This window comes from Aulonocara sp. 'chitande type north' Nkhata Bay, linkage group LG15 (genome assembly GCF_057382095.1).
Source record: "Aulonocara sp. 'chitande type north' Nkhata Bay isolate Kocher_YH1m ecotype deep benthic linkage group LG15, A_spYH_male_GT1.1, whole genome shotgun sequence".
NCBI classification, from domain to species: Eukaryota; Metazoa; Chordata; class Actinopteri; order Cichliformes; family Cichlidae; genus Aulonocara; species Aulonocara sp. 'chitande type north' Nkhata Bay.
In genome coordinates, this window is record NC_141358.1 from 20,244,896 (window position 1) to 20,267,274 (window position 22,379).

General features: G+C 38.2%; 1 protein-coding gene across 4 annotated transcripts in view; it reads left to right on the top strand.

Annotated features, from left to right (window-relative positions):
- tbc1d32 (TBC1 domain family, member 32) overlaps positions 1-21,999 on the top strand; it is a 115,825-nt gene extending 93,826 nt beyond the window's left edge. For all 4 annotated transcript variants that reach the window (XM_086264881.1, XM_086264884.1, XM_086264882.1 and 1 more), the window contains exons 33-34: positions 4,896-5,084; positions 15,135-21,999. In XM_086264881.1, coding sequence (XP_086121007.1) covers positions 4,896-5,084; positions 15,135-15,239 — 294 coding nt within the window. In that variant the 3' untranslated portion in view covers positions 15,240-21,999. The remainder of the gene's footprint in view (positions 1-4,895; positions 5,085-15,134) is intronic.
- The last annotated feature ends 380 nt before the right edge of the window (positions 22,000-22,379 follow it).

The following is a 22,379-nucleotide window of genomic DNA, read 5'->3' on the forward strand; positions in this document are numbered from 1 at the left end:
AATCTTGCACACTCTCCCTGTGACTTGCTCTCACTTTATTAACAGTATTATGCATTCTGCTAAGACCTGAAGTCCATATAATTTAAATGTACTGTAGCAGTGGCATGTTTAGCATTCCAAAACTAGTTTAGGTGTTTATTGTGTTCACCTCTGTTGGTTTTTATTCTGTCCCCTAACAGCTATTTAACTGTATTAGTTTTTACAGTCTGAGCTGTGCACTGCACACTTGCGTGGTTTCCTATCAAGCAAACCTGTTGGGAAGGAAAAAAATATGTAACTATCAAAAATCCACAATGATATCAGATACACACTGCGAATTGTTAAGGTCATACAAACCCAATGAACACAACTGATTTCTGTCATAAAATTCAAGCAGCAAAGTAGAGAAGGTTTGCTTAAAAACTGCTGCTGAAACCAAACACACTATGTAACCAACTGAAGTGATAATGTGAACACAGACTCACATCATTAGGAGTCACAGAAAGTTAAAGTCAGGCTAATGAAGTCTGTGAAGATAATATTTACTTGGCTGCAGTCTTTTAGTTTTCAAATAAGGAATAGTTTGGTATCTTGGAGTAATAACCTTGGTTTTCTTAGATCAACAAAGGATAATCATGAATATTAATGGAAGGAATAAAAGAAACTGAATTTGGAACAGAAATGTTCAGTTTCAGCTAGACTGCAACTATCTACAGCAAGACAGACAACAGTCTGTTAAGTTTTTTGGATGCTGTATATATTTAATAAATCAGGTTGCAAAACCTTTCATAACCATACTTGTAATTGACCTCCTTTTTCATTTTGCTTTGACTTAAGTCGAATTTAAAATACCACAATACAGCTTTGACATTGAAAACCTTTTCCCTTTGTTTTTAAATACCAGAGCAGTTGAAAAGTTAGAACTCTTCTCCTCCATGCTTCTTTTCTCTAACGCAAACAACGAGGTACGAAAAGCATTTTCACCTTGAACGCTCTCATGTTTGATCTCGTCTTCCGCGTGTCTCCAGTTGACAGTGAAGGCTCACACAATGAACGCGTGCTTATAAAAGTCGCCACATTTGCATCAAAGATCTGAACCCGTCGTCTCCGGGGTGGAGTAATGCGTTAACATTCAGCTGGTCTCTTTGCTGTTCAAGGCAATAATGGGCTCCTGTTCTTCAGTGAAAAATGGAAAACTCTATTTCAAAAGTTTGAACTTTAAAATCCTGACAAAGCAGCAGTGGCAAATGAAGCATTAAAAGCCTCTGACGATCATACAGTAAAGGGTGTATTCAAATGTCTGTGTGTGAACGTGGACACAGAAGTCATTCAAAATCCATCTGCAGAAGGTTTTAACGTTTGAATCGGGAGTGTTTGTGACAGGTATCATGAAACAAAGCATTAGTAAGTGTCTTCAATTTTAAAAATGAAAAATAAAAAACATCTTCTAAGGTCATTCTGCAGAGTGAAAATCATGTGCAGCAAAACTACAGAAAGTTGTGACATGAATCTGAAGCTCTCCTCAGTTTCACAGAACTTTATAACTATAAGGCAGAAAACAGGCACAGTTATCCACACCCTGGTGAACAGAATGGCGCTTGCTCCTCCAGGTATCACCTCTGGAGTTAGTTGACACCCAAAAATTGAGCTAAAGGTAGAATTATTCCCCAAACACTTACAGAAACATGACCCCAAATACTTAACAATGTTTTCCCATAAAGGCTAGAGGTTTTAGAAGACAAGTTAGCTGAAACACTCCACTGTAGATGGAATGCAGAAAAAAGAAGCCATAAACACAACATTGACATAAAATGTTAGGTGAATGTAAGACACAGAGCCGGATTAATTGGATCACATTCCTGTTTCCCTCAAGAATTTGAAGTAGTTGTTCTCATCTCTCTGTTTCTCGGTTTTGGTATCTACCAGTTTGCGAGGCGGATACAATGTTGACATTTTACCTGCTACTTTAAAAATCTCGTTGTAACAATAAAATTAAACAACAAATTCATGAAAACTCATTCAGAGCAGTGATGTTAAGGGCATTCAAACCAAAACATTGATCCTAAAGATGGTAAAACAGAATTGCAACACTATTCAAGGTCTTCTGTGCATCACTGAATGGAGACCCCTGTTAGCAGATATTTGCAATGCTTACTTTTGGTTGGGGTGTTTCTGACTCTGTGGCCTCACTTGTAGTTGTCAGTTCAGATATTTGGGAGAAGAAAGGTTAAAATAAATGAATAAATAAATAGATTTACATTCACCTTATGCTCTCGAGTTTGGGCTAAAAGGAAATAAGATGCACTTGGAAAACCTTGGATAGATTTACAGTCGCAGTAAGAACACTGTATTTGTCTGTTTACTTGTTTTCCACAAGAGTGTGTAAGGGCAGCATGGAGCCAATCATTCCCTGTTGTTATTACAACACACAAATTAGAGTGTCAGTGTTTTGATTAGAGTTTAGTGGAGGAGGGAACAATTGTAATCTGGTTTATGGGGCATAGGTTATGCATTTCTATACGCTTGAGCAGAGTTATGTTGTTTGTGAACATAGTGGCTAATTATTGCACAGTTTGTGAAACTGGATACACAGTGAGGATGTCTAGTTCAGTAAGGCTAAAGGCTGCTAACAATATCCCAGTTGTATTCAAGCACAGCAGAGCTGAGATTAAGGTTTATGAGTTGAGGATATGTAAAGTCATGTGGACTCTTTGTAGTCATGTGAAAAACTAACTACACCCCATGATTCAGTAGCTTGCAGAACCACCTTTACTAGCAAAGACCTGAAGGAATCCTGACTTTACATCATTGCAGAGGTATATTGTCATGCTCAGGATTTGCAGGCATAAAGTTTAATATTCTTCAAGTTAACTGAGGCCTGCAAAGTCAGTTTCTTTTTTTGCATTGCATGAGCATTGCACTAATTGCATGGGTGAATTTGCTCGAACATCTAATCCTGGGAAAAATAGCAATTGTTTTACCTGTTTTCCCACTTGAATTTTAAAAAATTAGCAAAAACTACCAGACAGGCCCGTTATTAGTGATTAGGTAATAATGAAAATAATAATTATTATTTGCTTTTTTTTTTCCCTACATGGTTCTGCAATTTGATTTTTAATATAAATCCAGTGCACTGCTCTTCTTTACAGTTGTGTGTCTTTGCTTCATCCAAAAAGCTCAAATGATGATAGACAGATGATAGACAGTGAGCAAGTACTGACTGGAACAGAGGTGCTATTTGTTTAATTTCTTACATTTTCTGTGTCTGGGGGTTTATCCCATGTCAACACATCTGTGGCTACTTTCCAAGTTCTCCTATGGTGGGGAAAAGCTTTTTTAATTTTCAGTTGAATTACACTTAAATTTCCCAATTCCTTTTTTTCCTCTTTTTAAATAGATGCATGATTTGTTTTCCCTCAAAACTGACAAAAATAGTGATTAGCATAATTGAGTAACCGCTATTCCATAATGCCTCAGTTTTTCAATCTTAGTAGTTATAATGTTGAATGGAGCCTATCCCAGAGCGGTGAGAGGAGGGGTACACCCTGGATAGGTTGCCAGTCTGTCACAGGGCTAACACAGACAACCATTTGCACTCACATTCAATCAGCACAGATGGGCCCTGGACAAATGCTGGATTCGTACCCAGAACCTTCTTGCTGTGAAGCAACAATGCTAACCACAGCACCACCGTGCTGCTGTTGTTCAGTATATATTTACTGAATTTAGGGACTCTGTTAAGATTTGGAAAAATACACTACTGTAAATATATCTAACTTTTTAAAATTAACATTCGGCCTATGTCATCAGTTGGTAAACACGCTCTTTTCTAAAGATGATGTAGAACTCTGTGTTCTTTTCACTGAGATCAGGTGGGAATCCCATCATGAACCACTGCATTAAGGTCACTAATTTTAACTCAGTCATCAACTGGAGAAGTAAACATTAGCATGCATCTCCATGTCTCTTTGTCCCATAATGCAACCTCAGTATTAATGTCTGCAGAGAGTTTGTGAATATTTTTTCACTCTCAAAGTAAACATGTTTCCTGGAAGACTCAGAAAGCTGAGCAAATGAAATACATTTAGACACTTGCACAAGAAATGTAAACTCATTGTCCATAAACCCAACCATGCAAATGTGTATTTTAAGAGATTATCAACCTTTTTTTTTCACTTTGTGTGTAAATAGAAATTTAAACAGGTTTTCAGCTTTATAGTAAATGTAGTAGAAGCTGTTGTTTATTAGACATGGATGTGCTGAATTGCCTAGCACAAGTACCTTTTTGTAGTTATTGAGCTACATCTTGTATCCATGTGTTTATATTAACATACCTTTTGTTTCATTGCAAGGCAAAAAGAGAGAAATAACCTGCAATACGAACAAAGACTAGTTAGTTCCCAATGATGATATTCAGATCTCACAAACGCACATATATAGTATGAAACAGATAACTTTAGATAATTGTAGTAGATGGGTGCCATTTCAGATAAACATGACTTAATATTTATCATTTGTGCTTCCATGGTTTTGTAACTACATGTAAATATTTTTCTGTGTTTGCTTATCATTTATGTTCTCCTTATTTACATTTAATTGTCTGGTGGATTTATACCAGTTTAATTAAATGCTTGAACAAGCTCGGTTCAGAAACGAGATACTGTGCAAAGTTATGTGTTAAGTTGGTTTGTTTTTAAATATTTGATCGACAAAACTAATTAAAGAAAAGCTGAAAAGATATTAAGGATGAGATGTCTGAGTAACATATTTCTTTTTTTATGTAGTTACAATAGCTGCCAAACTCATAGTTTGCTGTTGTTGTAGAGCAGAACACTTTTAATTACATGTGGGGTTCGCGATTTGTCAGCTTGAAATCCTAATAACGTTTGTTTTTTCTCTTTTTTTTCCCACTACAGATGTGCCTCCATTGGCTGACTCAGTGTTTCTGGAACTACCTGGACTGGACAGAGATCTGCCACTATATTTGCACCTGTGTGGTGATGGGTCCTGACTACCAGGTTTACATGTGTGTGGCCATATTTAAGCACTTGCAACCAGACATCCTGCAGCACACACAGTCCCAGGAGCTACAGATCTTCCTCAAAGTAAGATGGAGTCAGAACTACAATATACATGCAATATTTTACTAACAGAACATACTCAGATTCACCTTAAATCTCTATGGTAGCCTTGTTAATTACTATATGTAGGTATGTCAAAGAGGAACAAGTATCCAGTTTTCTGTAGTTTTCCCTCAAAAATCTGTGTTCTGTGAAACCTCGAACACCTCTGCAGGTAAATACACTTACCTGCTACTTTGTTCCATCTAATCAGAAAAATCAAGTACATTTGAATTCATGTAGGAAGTTCTTTCGGGCGATCGTGGCTCAAGAGTTGGGAGTTCGCCTTGTAATCGGAAGGTTGCCGGTTCGAGCCCCGGCTCCAACAGTCTCGGTCGTTGTGTCCTTGGGCAAGACACTTCACCCGCTGCCTACTGGTGGTGGTCAGAGGGCCCGGTGGCGCCAGTGTCCGACAGCCTCGCCTCTGTCAGTGCGCCCCATGGTGGCTGTGGCTACAATGTAGCTTGCCATCACCAGTGTGTGAATGTGTGTGTGAATGACTGGATATGTAAAGCGCTTTGGGGTCCTTAGGGACTAGTAAAGCGCTATATAAATACAGGCCATTTACCATTTACCATTTTTTGCTTTGATAAAGACTTTCTTTTCACTTTCGGTATTCTCTCACTCTGCTTCATATGTATATTAATATTTATAAAAAATGATCTTTGTCTTGTGTTTCTTAGCTTAAACACTTTGATTCTTGTTGGTCTCTTTCACTAGTATTTGTAGCAGTTTGAGGGCCAAATTCTTCTTCCAAAACTTAATGATGAGATGTGTTTGCTATTTGAACTCTGGGAATCATTGATGTGGGCTCTAATCTGATGTGCTGTTAATTGGCGATTTCTGAGGTTGGGTAACTCTAATGAACTGATGCTCTGCAGTAGAGTGAACTCTTGGCTTTACTTTCCTAGGAACGTTCCTCGCGAGAGATTCATCACAGTGTTTGATGATTCTTGAGACTGCAGAGACTTTAAACACATTATTGAAAACTATTTGAGGCAAAGAAGGTTTTTAAGAATGCAAAGTTATCTTTTCACTTTTTTCAGCAAACATAATAAAGAGCTTTGACAGGTCCCTGGTTTGTTTTTGTAATCATACCATTAGATCTGTGGCCATATGTCTCAGGTGAAGAGAAGAGCAGAGCTGCTAATCCCCTGGTGGTAGGGAAGGTTGCTAGACAGGCTTCGAGTATCCAAATATATAGTGAGATTGCATTTGGAATGACCTCCACAGGCCCCAGTCTGCAAAGATCTTTAATGTCCACCCCCAACAGAGCTGGGCTCATCAAGTCCAACATTAAGTCACAGACTTCAGCACTTGGTTTCCATGGCAAAGTCTATGTCCGGGTTATGGACAGATGATTCCACCCATCAGTCAAACTTCAGATCCAGGAGGAAGAACGCTGTGGGCAATTTGGGATCTATAGCTCGCTGTGGTCCCTCCAGTGCCGTAGTGAGCGCTTTGTTCGTATTTCCATCAGTAAATCAGACCCATTCCAGACCTTTGGGAATTAGGCAACTCTGCCGGGGCTGACCAGTGATGGATCCACTGATGGATGGATCAATCCATTAATCGTGATTGACAGTGACAGTATAGCCTGATGTGCACTTTGCCATAAATGTAACTATACATCACAGCTAACCATGCCACACCACCTTTGACTGGAAGATATTGATTTTTGTAAAGGTAATGCTTCTTTGAAAGAAACTGCAATATATAATGAGGCGCAAATGTATCTGGCTTGCCCCTAATTCATACCGAATAGGCAGTACTGCCAGCATAGCAACATGCCGTTTTCTCATTTTCGTAACTCTACCCAATCCGGTCTTTACTTGATTGGTTCTGACATATTCTCTTTTTTTTCACAATTTCACTAAAAGTAACTGTTGTTAAACATTTATAAACTCAAACTCCAACCCGGTCAGCTCAGTTTCATTCTCTATTGTTTGAAGTAGACATCAAACTCAACACAGTGACATAGAAACTCCCCTACCAGCCACTGTAGACAAACATAAACTATAAATGCTTACAATGACGTCAGCCACCTGCGTAGGCTACCGCATATATTTCAACACAGGAATACAAATGTAAGTTTATACATTTGTCATTGTGAATCTGGTAAAGTGTTATAAAGGTTGTCCATCAAATGTAATCATTCATTTCCGATTCACATATAATAAATAATTCATTTAAAAAAACTTCACTTTTAGAACATGTTCACACATCCTCCCACTGTGTTGTATTTCACTGAAACAAAGTCTGTTCATTAAAATGCATTCTGCATGGTGGATTGGATGAACTTTATATTGCAGAGCTTTCACAAAAGGTCTAACGTCACGGTCTCAGAGATACTTCTAATATCCAAAGCAACATGGGCACTGACATGAAGTACTCATCGTCATTACTCATTAAGCATTTTGATCCGTCTTGTCTCTGCCTTATAGCTCTGATGTTAACACCGGCATGAGCTGCCGCTGACAGTTTTTCTGAATAAAAGATCAGTTATGGAAGCTTTATCTGAGGAAGTTCCTCTAATGAGCTGTAGCATCAGATACTGCTGCAAAAGGCGAGCTTTGAGACAGTCTGTGTGTTTGTGTCTCTGCATGTTTGTGTATGTGTGTGTGTGTGTGTAAGAGAGAAATTTACTATTCCTGTCCTGAGCTGAACTGTTAAAAGTTTTGGACATGCTGGTTTGCATCCAACGGCTTTATCTTTCTTCTTTTCCTCTGACTCTCTCTGTGGGAACAATGTAAAGGGAGTATTTCACACAGACAGATGCGGTACTAGAGGATTTTTAAAACATTCACGCACACTTGCTCTCCTCTACACTCATCCTGTCTCACTAGGGGGTGTATCTTTATTTCATCTAAATTAAAATTTGAAGAGGCAAATGACTTGTTACAAATGCTCTGTCTGGCTAGAGTTAAACTGCAGTGATGCTGAAGTGGTGAGTGGAAAAGCAGACAGAAAAAGAAAGACTGTTTGCCACTGACTCAGAGACGACATGAAACTGCCCATTCATATGTGTGGTATTTGGGGAAATATGTTTCTGCCAGCTGACATCTATTGGTGATATCAGTCTTACTTTGGTGCAGACCACAGTAGTATTTTCTTTTTTTTTTTATTGACATTTTAGAATCACTATACAATGCCATCAACTTCAGCTATCTTTCAGTACATATATTTTTTTCTTTTTTTCTATATTCAAACAACTGAAATATCCATACAATAAGAATGAAAGAAGAAGAAGAAAAGAAAAAGAAGCAAAACAGGAAACAACAAACAACATAAATAAAAAATACATAAGGAAAAAGAAAAAGGAAAAATAAATAAATAAATAAATATAGGGAGTGTGTTTTTGTTTCCCTTAATATAACTAATATTTCCTCTAGTCTTCTAGTAGTTAACAAAGTCAAAATTATAAGCAAAAACTGGCCTGCGTTTTCTAATATAGTCCATCCATTTCTTCCATCGTGATACAAACAGGTCCCTCTTGTAGTTCACATCTGCTGTCATTTTCTCCATTCTGTAAATGTCCAATGTGATGTTCATCCACATGTTCATAGTTGGGCTCTCTGAAGAAAGCCATTTTTTTGTGATGGCTTTTTTGCCTCACAGTAGTATTTTCATGTTGCCTACTCATGAACCTGCTTCTCCTACATTTTAGGTTTCCCTCCTGTTTTATTATGCATTTGCATTTATTTTATACTGCATACAATTTCAAGACACCTGTCAATGCAAAGAGTGACAAATTGTGTCCAGGTCAGGGACAAATTGCGTCCAAAGTACATTTTTAAGTATCCCGGCTGAGATCCCAGTTAAAATAAGCTTCTCTAAAGGCTGGCTGGCTTCTCCTTCAGAGATGAGGTGAGGGTTTTGGTCATCCAGGTGGTTGGGCATCAGACTGGCATGCCTTCTAGGTGCCTCCTGGATAAGTTGTCCTACCAGTAGGAGGCCCTGGGATAACCTGGACATGTTGGAAAGATATGTCTTTCAGCTGCCCTGGGAACCCCTGAGTGTTCCCTCAGATGAGCTGGAAGAGGGGGTTGGGTAGAAGATGAGCTGGGCTTCTCTACTTAGACTGTGCACAGACAAGAGAAAAGAAGAGAGGAAATATAGATGGATGTGTTTATATGCAACCTGACAACCCAAAGCCTAAATTTCGGGGGGTGTGCAGCTGCTCTCTAGAGAGGCAGTCTGTTCAAAATACTCAAAGTAGTCCACAAATACATGCAACAGGTAATTTCAGTCCAAATCTAGAACCAAACCTCAACCACCTCTTCAATCTGTTGATTGTACATCCCATGGTACATCTGTCTCTAGCAACTCATCTTATGGGGCAATCATCCTGAAATATTCATGGTTTCCCCTCGTTTGTGCTCTGACACTCACTAATTCTCAGCTCTCATTTTCCAACCCTCAGGGTGCTAGACTTTGGGTGGAAATCTTTGTGCATTGAGAGTTGTTTTCATGTCTCGACCTCAGTGTCTGTCTCCCCCTGTGGCCAGGTTATCATTCCAACCAGTAGGGCTTATGTTTTATTCATACAGTTAACTGGATTCTCAGCACCCGTCTTACCTACTGAATATGTTTGGCTATTAGGGGACCTTCTTGCATCTTCACCATGATTCCCTTTGGACTGTGGGACACTTAGACACTTGTAGTTGTTTTGTATTTTCGATAACTCCACCTATTTAGTCTTGATCAGCTTGATAGCTTTACTACCATTCAACCACAAATATTCAGTCCTCTTCCTGAAAAAAGTTATTGGGCCACTTCATATATTTCCAAGCACTTCAGTTTGTCTTGTGGGGATCCTTCCTGATCAGGATTATTCTGGCTCGTGTCAGCTAGTCTTCCCATATGGAAAAGAAATAGTAAAAACTTATATGTGATTACTCATGAAAGTGGCCACTTTCATGAGTAATCACACCCCATGGATGGGCGGTATCAAATGACGTTTACTCTTTAAAGGTCTTTTATGTTTCATTAAGTTTCATTATATAATTTTTCAAGGGATCTTACATCTGTTTTCACTCTTATATGCTTTTCATACAAGTTTCACACAAGACAGATACAAACTTTATAAGATTTATATATATCTTTTCCATATGGGTTGTTGTTAAACAAGTAGGTAGCAGCCTGCTAAATTAAGTAGCAGTATGTAGCTTCTTCAGCCAGCAGGTGTTTGATGTTGCTTGGATCCATTTCTTTTTAAAAATGATTTTTTTTCTCAGCTGGACTATTTTTCTTTCAGTTCTCACAATTCCTTATGAAATCCAATCACTTAGTCGGGTATTTTATATTAAAGTTTGGGGGTAAAAGCAACACTAAAATCCAGAGAAAACACCCAGAAGAACTCGTCAAAAGCATCTATTTGCGATGGCCAATCAGAAATAAAATGAGCTACAAAGAATCTCACAGAGATGTGACTGTGTCACAGAATAAAAGACCTTTAAAGAGTAAACGTCATTTGATACCGCCCTCCAATCAAAACTACATCAGCCTTACTTTGAGAGCAACCAGCTGAAATGCTTCTATTTTTTAAACTAAGCAATAAAACTGTGTGTGCACTGCAATGCATTCCTGTTAATTTCACCTTCTGTGCATATCCAAACTCACATTGAATATTAACATCAATTCATCACATCAGTGCAAGATTAAGAAAATATAGAAATCTTTGGTAATTATTACATTAATTATCCTACCTAATGATCTCATAAGTGCAAACGGTTAATAAACCATTAAGATTATGTGGAACATTAAGCAGCTCATATTGCCTGTTAATCATGAAAGTATCCACTTAACAGCTCTGAACACTGGCATAGCAACTATATTCTGTGCAACCCTTTTTAGTCAAAATAGAAAGTGAGCATCAATAAAGTATTTACCTGTCTTGTTCATTATTCACTGTTCTTAAAATATCAAAACACAAATACTGCTGTGTCAGTGGTTGTTTGTCATTACAATAAATGAACAAGCCAAATAGCTTCAGTTTAGATGATTCTTTAGGACTCATTTCACTGTTCACTGTTCAAAACCATATACCTCCTGTCTGTGTGCATCCACAGTAACAAAACATGGATATAATAGATTTAAAATAATATAGCTGGTACTGCAGACTTATCATTTATGTCTTGTTTTGTGACCTGTAAATCTAAAGAAGATGTAATCACAGCAAGCCTTTATTGTTCTTTTAAAGCTTTCTCAGACAGAAATGCAATGCTTCCTGGAATAATCACAGAAGCAGGGTCCTTCATCAGACTGAAAACTCATTTCTTCCTGGCGGTACTTACTCCCCTCTGAACAGTCACTCCTCTGAAGTCACTTTATTTTCTCCTTTTAAATTATAGAAATGTATTGCTCCATTTGTTCTTAATCTCTTTCTCTTCTTTGCACTTCAGTACTCGGTGGCATTTCTACAATCACAATAATATTACTTCATAAAAGACATCGGAGCCTAAATGTTATACAGACTGTTTTAGTAGATGGTTATTAAGGGTCACAAAATGACTCTGAAGAAGCCTGAGGTGAGCCCAAGGTGATTTGCAGAGTAGTAGATGACGGATACAAAAGAAAAGAACTTTGGTTACGTAAAAATTATGCTGCTCTTTTCCTCCTATTGTTAACCGCTACACAATAAAGCAATAAACACAAACACCTTACAGAGGGTGACAGTCAAACCAGGGTCCTTTTAGAAGCAAGTCTTTAAAGTCATCATCTTAAATTGCATATAAGCACTTATTAGCACACTTATTCTAAAGTATTATCTAAATGAACTTTGAATGCCACATCCAGCTCTTGGCCAAAAATTTGTATTGGAACATCTCAAGCAATGGCACATTATAACATTATTAAATTTACTCTCTTAAATTGCAGTACTACTTAGCTCACTATAGAGACAGTGGTGAGTATTTACAGTTCTCTGTAAACACAGAGAAGATTGGAGAAAGTTTGTTTACATCCTCATCAGTATGATAAATAAATGATTGAGAATTAGTGTGCAGTCTTAACCCATGTTTGCAGTCACTGAATGTGTTTTTACCTACAAAAATAAGAGAGAATTAAGAGAGTGCTGAGCAGTTCCAGAAGTCATTTAAAAGTGCTTTTTTTCTTTTTAAGTTCCCAGCCTGGATACTGAAAGGTTGGGAACTTAGACTTTTGCTCTTTGTGTGTGTTATTCTGAATGCAGATTGTCTTCTGGGTGCAGGTTTCCTCAGGCTGCTAATTGATGATGCCACTCACAGCCACAGTTGCAGTGTTTGCATTGCCCATGGGGTCGGGTGTTGCCATCACAGATGCATACTTAAGCTCAGGCAGCAATTATAGCAGCTGAAATTAAAATCCTGACTGAACAAATGAGCCAAATAAATGTTCTGTTGTCTGGTCTAATACACGTCTCTCTAGTTAAGATATTGCAGCTTGTTAATTTACATTCTGTTGTGTGTGTGTGTGTGTGTGTGTGTGTGGGGGGGGGGGGGGGGGGGGGGGTGGTGGGGATGGTCGTAGTTATTAAGATATCTATGCAACCCTGTTTGTTTCGCTTTTCCAACACGTAAAACCTCATTACCTGAACACCGAGCAAGCATGTTGTTTACTGGCGCGGTGCAGCATTCGATTGCCAGAGATTTGATTTCCGCTGACTTTGAAACAGATTGAATGTAAAACATTTTAATGAAAAGGTTATATCAAATTATCCACACCTCATGTCCTGACAAAGTGAATGACGATAAAGCAAACAACCTTCTGCCTCCAAAACACTGTCTAACTGCACCTCTTAGGACACAGACTTTTGTGTCTTTAAAACAATATTAACTGCAGTTTTTTTTTAAACAAGTCAACTGATGGCAATTATAAGACAACAGTCTGCTCTTTAGAAAGTACTTTAAAACTTTTGATTGCCTCGTTTGTACTTTAAAGTGGTACTCTGGCGATATATTCCACTAGCAAGAGACAAAGGCCGTCTGAAGATTGCTTTCTCATTCGTTCGTTAACTACTGCCTATATAACAGTCAGTTAACTCTAATGAGCAATTAAGTGTGATTTTTGGACACTTTTAAATCTGTCCATAACCTGCAATAGAGCGCACATTTCATGTTGAGGGTGTCAGACGACACACAGTAAATGTACAGTACAATGAGCAGTCAAAAAGATCAACCATTCCACTCATAAAAGTACATCTTAAATTAATTGTCCTGCTGTCCCTCCCAAGGTCTTGTCCTTGTTCTTCTCAGATTCCTCCTTCATTGGGATCACTGTCTGACCACTCGCTTGTATACATTTGCAAGCACGAGCATAAAACCTTATGTCAGATTGATCAAAAAAACATTTTATCAGAGGAAGATTCTGCAGTTTCCAAGCTATAAGAAGCCGTAACAGGTCAGGAATGTGACCTGACCTGCTGCATGCTGGTCCATCCCTCCATCGTTCATTGCTGTGAGCACTCACCACCCATGAATCCCCCAGGGTCACTGTCAATGCCAAGTCAGAAACCTCGTCAACATTCTTGGACAGTGACACTACTTTAACCCAGTATAAAAGTCACTTTGTTAGCTTTCAGGTTTATATATAGAATTAGTTTTAAAATCATTCTATTAGTTTATAAAGATCTCAGTGGTTTGCTCCCTCACAGTACATCTCTGACCTGTTTGGTATCTTTAACCTAAGACGACCCCTCAGGTCATCAAGTAGTTATGCCCACACATGTGTGTAATAACTAGAGATGGCACGATACCACTTTTTTATGTCCGATACCAATACCGATATCATAAATTTGTATATCTGCAGATACTGATATGAATCCGATATAGTCTATTTTTATAATTAAAAAAAACCTGTTTTTTTTTTTTAAATATCTTGCTGCATTTTGAAAAGTTCATACTACAATTTAAAAAAAACAAAACACTAAAGTCATCCTATTACACTTTACACTGCACCCAAAATATTTTGCAGTTCAGCAATACTGCTCTTTTTATTTAGATTTAAAGTTCTGCTAAAAGTTTAAATATTTAAAGTAATATTCCAAAAGTAGTTTAAAATGCAATTTTATGAAGATTTCAAAAAGTCTTTGGTTCTGAAAAAAGAAGGGCAATATCAGCACAAAACTAAAAAAAAAAAAAAAACAGGTTGTAGAATGGACCCTTTTATACTTAAAGCTTAACATAAATAGACATCCAGAGTGGAAAGCAGTGTAAATAAATGCAAACATGGTTTCACAACACTTTTATAAAGATGGATGTCAGTGTAAGCTGTTTCTATCACATTTAACCTGAGACTGAATTTTGTGTCATTTCTATACAAGACTTAACACAAGTATGAAAAAAAGTGTTTTTCATAGTTTTTTTTTTCTTCGAACCACGAAACTGTTTAGATTATCGGTATCCCCGACATAATTCTTCCCCCCTGCGTACACGCTAGGCTCTCTGAATCACAGACAAACAGTATCCCACATTCTTGATTTTTAGTTCAGAAACACTTCTTACAACGACTAACTACTCCTGAAACGTTGGAGGTTTTAGCTCTTTATATAGTAAAGTTAGAGGAGGATAAAAATAATTATCAGGCAAAGTGTCCTTTGTTTGTTCAAATAATCCTGTCCGATACCACTTGAGAACAATAAATATATAATATTCTGTTGTAACCCTCAAACTGAATGGTAATGTAACACACTCATTTTTACCTTTTTCACAAAACTAAAACATCACTACTTCCACATCTAATTGTCTGTAATGGAAGCGGAGTAAACTGGATCTGCACTCTGTGCCCAACAAATGCTCGCGGTGCAGGGGGAACAAACTTTTCGGAGATGCCTACCTTGGCACAACACCTGGTTTAGCAGCACGTAGCAAGGCTCCAAATGCGTTCAGTGTGAACTCTACACCGCTGACAGGTCTTGCACACAATTATCACGTGACGCATACTGCTCCTAAGGTCGTGCTAAGGTCACTACTTGGATGCCTTGATCGAGGACCCATCAACCAGGATAAATGCTCAAAGATTGACTCTAACTCTAAATTTCTTCTTTTCTACCTGCAGGAAGAGCCAATCCAGGGCTTCAGTTTTACCAACCACCTGGAGTTTATGGGTGACCTGGAGCACAAATACAGGGACATTGTTCTGGCTGATATGAAAATGATTTGAAGTTAATGTCACAGTTTGCCGAGGCAAACTGCGTGGAGTGTGAAGAGTGGACCCAGGTGCAGACATTGTAAAACTCAAACTTAACTGATGAGCTGTTTATTAAGGCAGACAGAACAGTACAAAATAAAAGAGCAAACAATGCAAACTAAGCAATAACCTAAACTGGGTAAACTAGAAAGGAAGCATGAAAAACCCTGGCAAACAGAAAAACAAACAAAACTCTAAACATGGCAATGATGATGTGTGTATATATATATATATATATATATTAGGGGTGCAACGATACACAAAATTCACAGTTCGGTTCAATACTTTGGTGTCACGGTTCGATATTTTTTCAATACAAAAAAAATGTTCATGCCTTTTTAATTTGTCATTTATTAAAATTATAAATATATATTTTAACTCAAAAGTACAGTTTTTAAATTTAATGTTGCTGAAACAAAAAAGTAATAAAAAAAATAACTATATCTCAGGGCTCGCAAAATTTCAAAATCCCTGGTAGCCCTTCGGGCAGGGACTCTTCCGTTTTTGATAGCCCAAAATAAATTTAAGTAGCCCGAATAAAAAAAGAGAGCAATTTTTTGATTGATGTTTTGTTTCCTGTTTTGTTTCCTTTACAATATTATACATTAAAGTACAATATTGTAAAGGAAACAAAAACATTGCGTCCATATAAAAGGCACTGTTTTTGTCCGCTAGAGTGCAATTTTCACGGCACATTCTGCACCACATCTCTGTGCGTTCATCATTTGTTTGAAGCCAGCTCACCTCCTGCAACCACTTTACCGAGAATACGTGCTTCTTTTGTGGTTCGGACATTTCTTTGGAGGTGAGGGAAAACCAAAGTAATTGCTTAAAGGAGCTTCTTCGACATCTCTAAGAGTTCTAAACAAATGTCTGTCCTCCAGAAAATCTTATGTACGCAAACACGCGTTGAAACTTCTTATCTTGTGCGCGTTTTTTATTTTGACAGCGAATGCGCACCTGCGGACCACTTATGTGCAGCCCTGGTTATTTAGCTCGTCATATTGCCGCCACAGAAATTTTGTCCATGAAACCATAAAGCTGCACTTTCTTTTTGCCTTATAGTCTGATTTGTCATAACTTTTCCGTTTTGTGGTAAGCTTTTCTTTGGCTGTCACTTCTTCACCCTGACCTGTCTTATTTGGCTCAGCAGAACTAAAATATATATCCTGCTGCTTTTACACACGCACTCACATAACGCTCAGTGATTCTCTGCACGATCAACCTCTCACATGTTTAAGCTTGCTGCGGGAGATTTCACTTGTCATGTTTGCATAGTAAGCTAACGATTGATAAGACGATGTCAGAGGAAATGATCGTCACTCACCAATCAGTACTGTCGCTCTCTATACACAGTTCGCGCGATTGCAAAGTGAAAGCAAAAAACAAGCGCAAATTCAATGTCACATATTGACAGTGGCTCACCGATGCCAATGACATAATTACCCAGCTACATTTCCAAAACAATGCAAAAGCATTGTGTAGCCCAGCTAGAAAAAAAGAGCAGTGGAAAGTAGTTTTTTTTCGTGTATGATGTAAACAATTTAGTCATTTCTTCTTTCTTTTATGTTTAAAGGAAGATGTGGACAAATAAGATTATCTGTTGTCATTTAACTTGGCCAATCAGCAATGAGCTCCCAGTGACCCTTGCTGTTGACCTTGATCACATGATTTCCTGTGTTGCCATTTCGTTCCTGTTCATACAATGCCATGTGCCAGAGAAACTAATGTTCCCAAAGTCGAATCGCTAGGAGTTAAAAGCAAGACTGCTGCAGTTGTTTTGGTCGTTCAGAGTGTCACCCTGTCAACGGTGAGTACGAAAAGTGGGGAAAATCTAATTTGTTAAGGATAAAAGGGCAGACTTAACGGGACGGCTAAGCTAACAGCTAGCGCTCACGCTAGCAGAATTGACTGTTTCTGTGTGTGAAATGGCTAGTGACTGCAATCATATTACGTTTAAGGGAAAAAAAAGAAAGAAAAGAAACGAAAACGAAAGAAATGGTGCTAATCAGTTTTATGTGTAACAATTTAATTCAATTGTACGCCGATTCTCAGATTTTCAGTTGTGTTCTTTGAGTTGGTTATAATGTACAAGTCTGAGCTACTGTGAGTTGCTGACTGCAGCTACAGTGTTAACTCTAGAAGCTGTGTTTTTGTGAACATTGTCAGCCTGTCAGGTTGATAAAATTATAGCTCACCTAAGAGGATATGATGCTGCAGTGATATAATTTTGTTGTACAACAGAGCTAGCTGAATTAAGATATAGAGTTACACTAATACTTATTGTTCATTTTGAATGTTTTAAGTAAGTGTGGCTGTTTCACAACGGTGTATGTGACTATATGGACCTGTGACCTGTTTATAGGTCAGGTTTTTTTGTTATCTGGTAAAAGGATGACTCGACAGACGGACCCAGTCTGAAGCAAGCCCCATCGAGGAGCAGCGATTCCACAGTTCCAGTTAACTGGATGCCGAGCCAACCCAAAATTGAATAGGATTTGCCGAGGTTTTATTGAAGCCAAAGTTTCGTTCCCATTGAAGCTTCAGATACCTGCAGGACTACGAACTTTCTTCCTTCATCAGAGTGTGGTAGGACAAACATTAAACAAACTGAACGGGCCCCAACGATCCATCAGTTACCAGACATTATCCACTTATATAATTGATTCAGAGAAAGCTGTATGCGCGCACTTTTATTTAGTTTGGTATTTTGGGGGGAATATTTTGTATTTTATTTTATTGCTTTCATTACATTGTTGCAGCTGCTGTGTGTCAAATATAACAAATTTGTGAACAGTCTATTGTGGTGTGGTCTCTCCTTATGGGTGTTTATACCTTGGGCTCCTGCCGATTCTAGATCTTCTGATACTGGCTAGTGGGAGTTCGGTCATTAATAATAATAATTCGTAAGTTTGGTTACAATTGGCATATATTTTTCCTTCCTATGATAGCCCAACGGGCAGGGCAGAGATAGATTTTGGTAGCCCGACTGGAAAAATCGCTAGCCCCGGGACGTCGGGCTAGCGATTTTGCGAGCCCTGTTATCTGATTGAGGAATCACTCATCTTTGGAAAAGAGAGTTTATTACAGAGAAATGGCTCTTTCCAAAATAAAAGCTATACTATACGCTTCTTCTGGGCTATATTCTCAGCAGCATTTTAAACATATCAGGTCCCCATAAGGAGAATCATGTGCTAACGGCTGTCTAAATGACTCGGCTAAAGTTTGTAGCATGCATGCTTGTTGTTTTTGTCTTCTTCCACTTTTCTTTGCACTAGGATGATGTCGGCGTAAATGTGCAGTCATATTCGTTGTGCTCCCACTAGTGCTGTCAGCGTTAATCTGAAATGACGTTAATGCCACAACACGGCAAATCTCCGTTAACGAGCTACTGCGGATCGCTTCGTGCGTGGGGCTGGACGGCCAACACGTTAACGAGCTAACTATGCTAACACACTAGTTCCCACCCATGTAATTGAGCATTGCATGGCACATCCAACACACTGTTTTACTTTAGTCCATGACGCGCTTACCTTCAGGGTCATGCGTCACATGAAAACCAAAATAGTTCCAAACGCCAGATCTGAATGAGGGTGGGGGAGGTTCAATTTGCCATGTTGCAAGGAGAGCTTAACTTCTGTCTCGCTAGCTTGCCCTGCGCTCAGTGAATCTGCGTTCGACCACTCCGCCTAGGCTGCACTGTCGAGCGCAGATCCACTGAGCGCTCAACACAGACAGCATCGTCAGAAGGAAAGTTGATAAAATTAATTAAAAATTTTGTATTTTTCGATACATATGCGTACCGAACCGAAAGCACTGTATCGAACAGTTCAATATCGATACGAGTATCGTTGCACCCCTAATATATATATGAAAACCTGAACGCAGGACTTGGCATGGGAACAACACAGACGATCCGACCAAGACTGAATGAGAACGCACAGACTAAATACACACAGGAGGCTAATGAGAGAAGTGGGAACACACGGGGGACAGCTGACACACATGAACATAATGATGTCACAGTGGAAGAGTAAAACTAAACACGATGAACACAGGAACACCAGACCTCTTCAAAATAAAACAGGAAACATAAGACGCAGACATAACAACCTGAACTTGAAAACGTAAGACACAGACATGAAACACATGAAGGGGAAGGGAGACTTGACAAGGGTGGAAGACATAAGGGGAATCTAATAACAAAGAACTAGAACAACCTAGGCATGATAAAAAAATGAACTTAGAAAATCTGAAGGGCTTAAACATAAACTAAAACTCAAAACGCTGGGTCAAAAGATCCAGGATCGTGACAGTTAATTTGAAGGCAAGGGAAAATTATTTGATTGCTATCAAAACCCAGCATAGATCAACTGTTAAAAGTATATTACTGTCAAAACATCACAAAAAACCCACTAAAAGTCAGGCGTGTTCAGTAAAATTAGTTTATAAGGCAGGTCTTACTGTCACTAAATCTCATGAAAGTCAAAAACCACCAATAAATGTTTCATGACAGTGTCATTTACATTGACTCAGTGCCTCATACTGTCACGGTGGGGTGCGCCGGTGTGTTTTTTGAAACAGGACCCAAAAGCAGATGTGGACGAGGAGTTGCAGGTTTAACAGAAAGCGATCCTTTATTTGGATGATTGCAGGGGTTAAACAAGGAACCCTAAGCAAACTAAAAAACACTAAGAAACAAATAGTATGAAGTTCTATGACTATGACAATGACTATGGTGGAGATAACAGACGACCCGACAATGACATTCAGAAAACAGAGGACTTAAATACACACATGAGGTGATTAGGGGAAGTGGAGACACATGAGGAAACAGCTGACTAGGATAAACATAATGATGCACAGGCAAGAGTAAAACTAACCACATGAACACAGAACACAAGACCCTTTTCAAAATAAAACAGGAAACATGCAGACTTAGACACGACAACACAACTTAACAGGCCTAACACGCATGACAGACTAGACAAGGAACCAAACATAACCACACAGACATGACACATGAACCAGGGAAACTTAGTACAGGGGAGATGACATAACTAAGAAACAGGACTACACAGTAATCTAGAAATTAACTAGGTGCACTAAGCTAAGGCACAAAATAAATACAAAAGATACATAAACTCAAACACTGGGTCGCTTGACCCAGGACCATGACACTTACGGCATCCTGGTAACAAAGAAATTCACTAGTACACCAAATGTGTGACAGTCTGCTGCTGAAAATTCATTTCATTTTCATTCATTTATTTGTTCATTTTCAGGCACAACAATACCTATATTGAACATAAAATGCACAAAACAAAAAACAAAAATTGCCTGAAAAAGGAGTGGGACGAAGAAAACTTATTAAATCCCACCCCTATACTCACTCATCAACAAAAAAACAATAAACTTCCCGCAGCTACGCCCATCATTGCATACAGACCCATCAACAGCCCCGGGCACATAAGAGCATCTCAACGGCAGCTCGCAAACAACAATTAGAGCCTTCATAACTGAATACAGAATATATAAATTATAAATTGCATTACCACAGGTAACAGGCAGTAATAATTACAAGTAACAAACACACATACATATACATACATATATATCTACACACACATGCACGTATATATATATATACATACGCACACTCTTCTTTATTTATTTATTTATTTATTAATTTTTTTTTTTTTTTCTCTTGGAATCCATACCAGCAATGGTAAGAGAACAGACATTACAGAGCACACTAAAAACCATCATTGAGTATACTGTGACCAGACCAACTGTTTGTAGAGGAATTTAAATCTATGAATATTTTTGCATTGTTTCAATTGTAAACTCAGACTGTTCCAGATTTTCACACCACATACAGACACACAAAAACCTTTACGGGTTGTTCGAGTTCTGGGTAATTTGAATTCTCCAAAGCCTCTCACATTATAAACCTTTTCTCGAATTTCAAATCTAGTTTGTAAATTTGCCGGTAGAAGTTTAGTAAAAGCGTTATACAAAATTATGGATTTATTGTAATTAACCAGATCCTGGAATTTAAGTAACTTTGCCTGAAGAAAGAATTTGTGAGTATGATCTAGATAACCAGCCTTGTGAATAATACGCAGTGCTCGTTTCTGTACTGTGACTAATGGATTAGTTGTATTTTTATATGTATTTCCCCACACTTCCACACAATATGTAAGATATGGAAGAACCAGGGTACAGTACAGAGTACGAAGTGCATCTTTATCAAGGTATGGTTTCACTTTGTTCAAAACTGCGAGGCTTCTGGAAATTTTGGTTTTTATGTGTCTGACGTGGAGTTTCCATGAAATTTTGTTATCAATTACGACTCCCAAAAATTTGTTTTCACTCACATTATCAATTGGTACACCTTCAATGATAATTGGTAATTCTATATTATATTTTAAATTTTTCTTTGTCCAGCAGATGATTGATTGCTTGATTGATTGATACAGAAAGCTACAGCAACCACAACAAAACAGGTTTTTCTGCAGGTTGCAATTGTATAATATATTTTTGTTTATGAAGTAAATAATGTAAACAGCTGTTGGAAGATTCAGTAATTGCATTTAGGAAATGTTTGATGCTTTTTGGTTATTTATTGTTTTTCCAACACTATAAATATATCTGAGTATTTAAGATCGTTTGTATTTGTTCAGCAAGAATCTCTTCTTCTGGGTTATTAAAGGTATCTCATGTCACAATGGCAGCTTTGTTTCTGTTTTTATTTATATAGTCTAGTATAAATTGTGTTCTCTCAGATACACTTGGGAAAAAAAACTGGGGGATAAGGAAAGAGGAATTGTCTGTGGCCACCAGCTGTAAAAATCTTTCCCTTTTTGGGGGTTCTCTTGTTGTTGACCCTCCAGGGCACCTGTTGTCACTTTTATTTGCTCTAAAGCAGTTTATTTAGAGTTACAATGGTTTTAGTATTATTAGTAGTAGTATTATCAATCTTTGGCTCTTGTCCACAGCTTGTGTTTTTTGTTTTGTTTTGGGGTTTTTCCCTGCCTTCCTCCCCTCACAATCCACCAGTCATGACAGATGGCTGCCTCTCCCCAAGCCTTGTTCTGCTAAAGTTCCTTC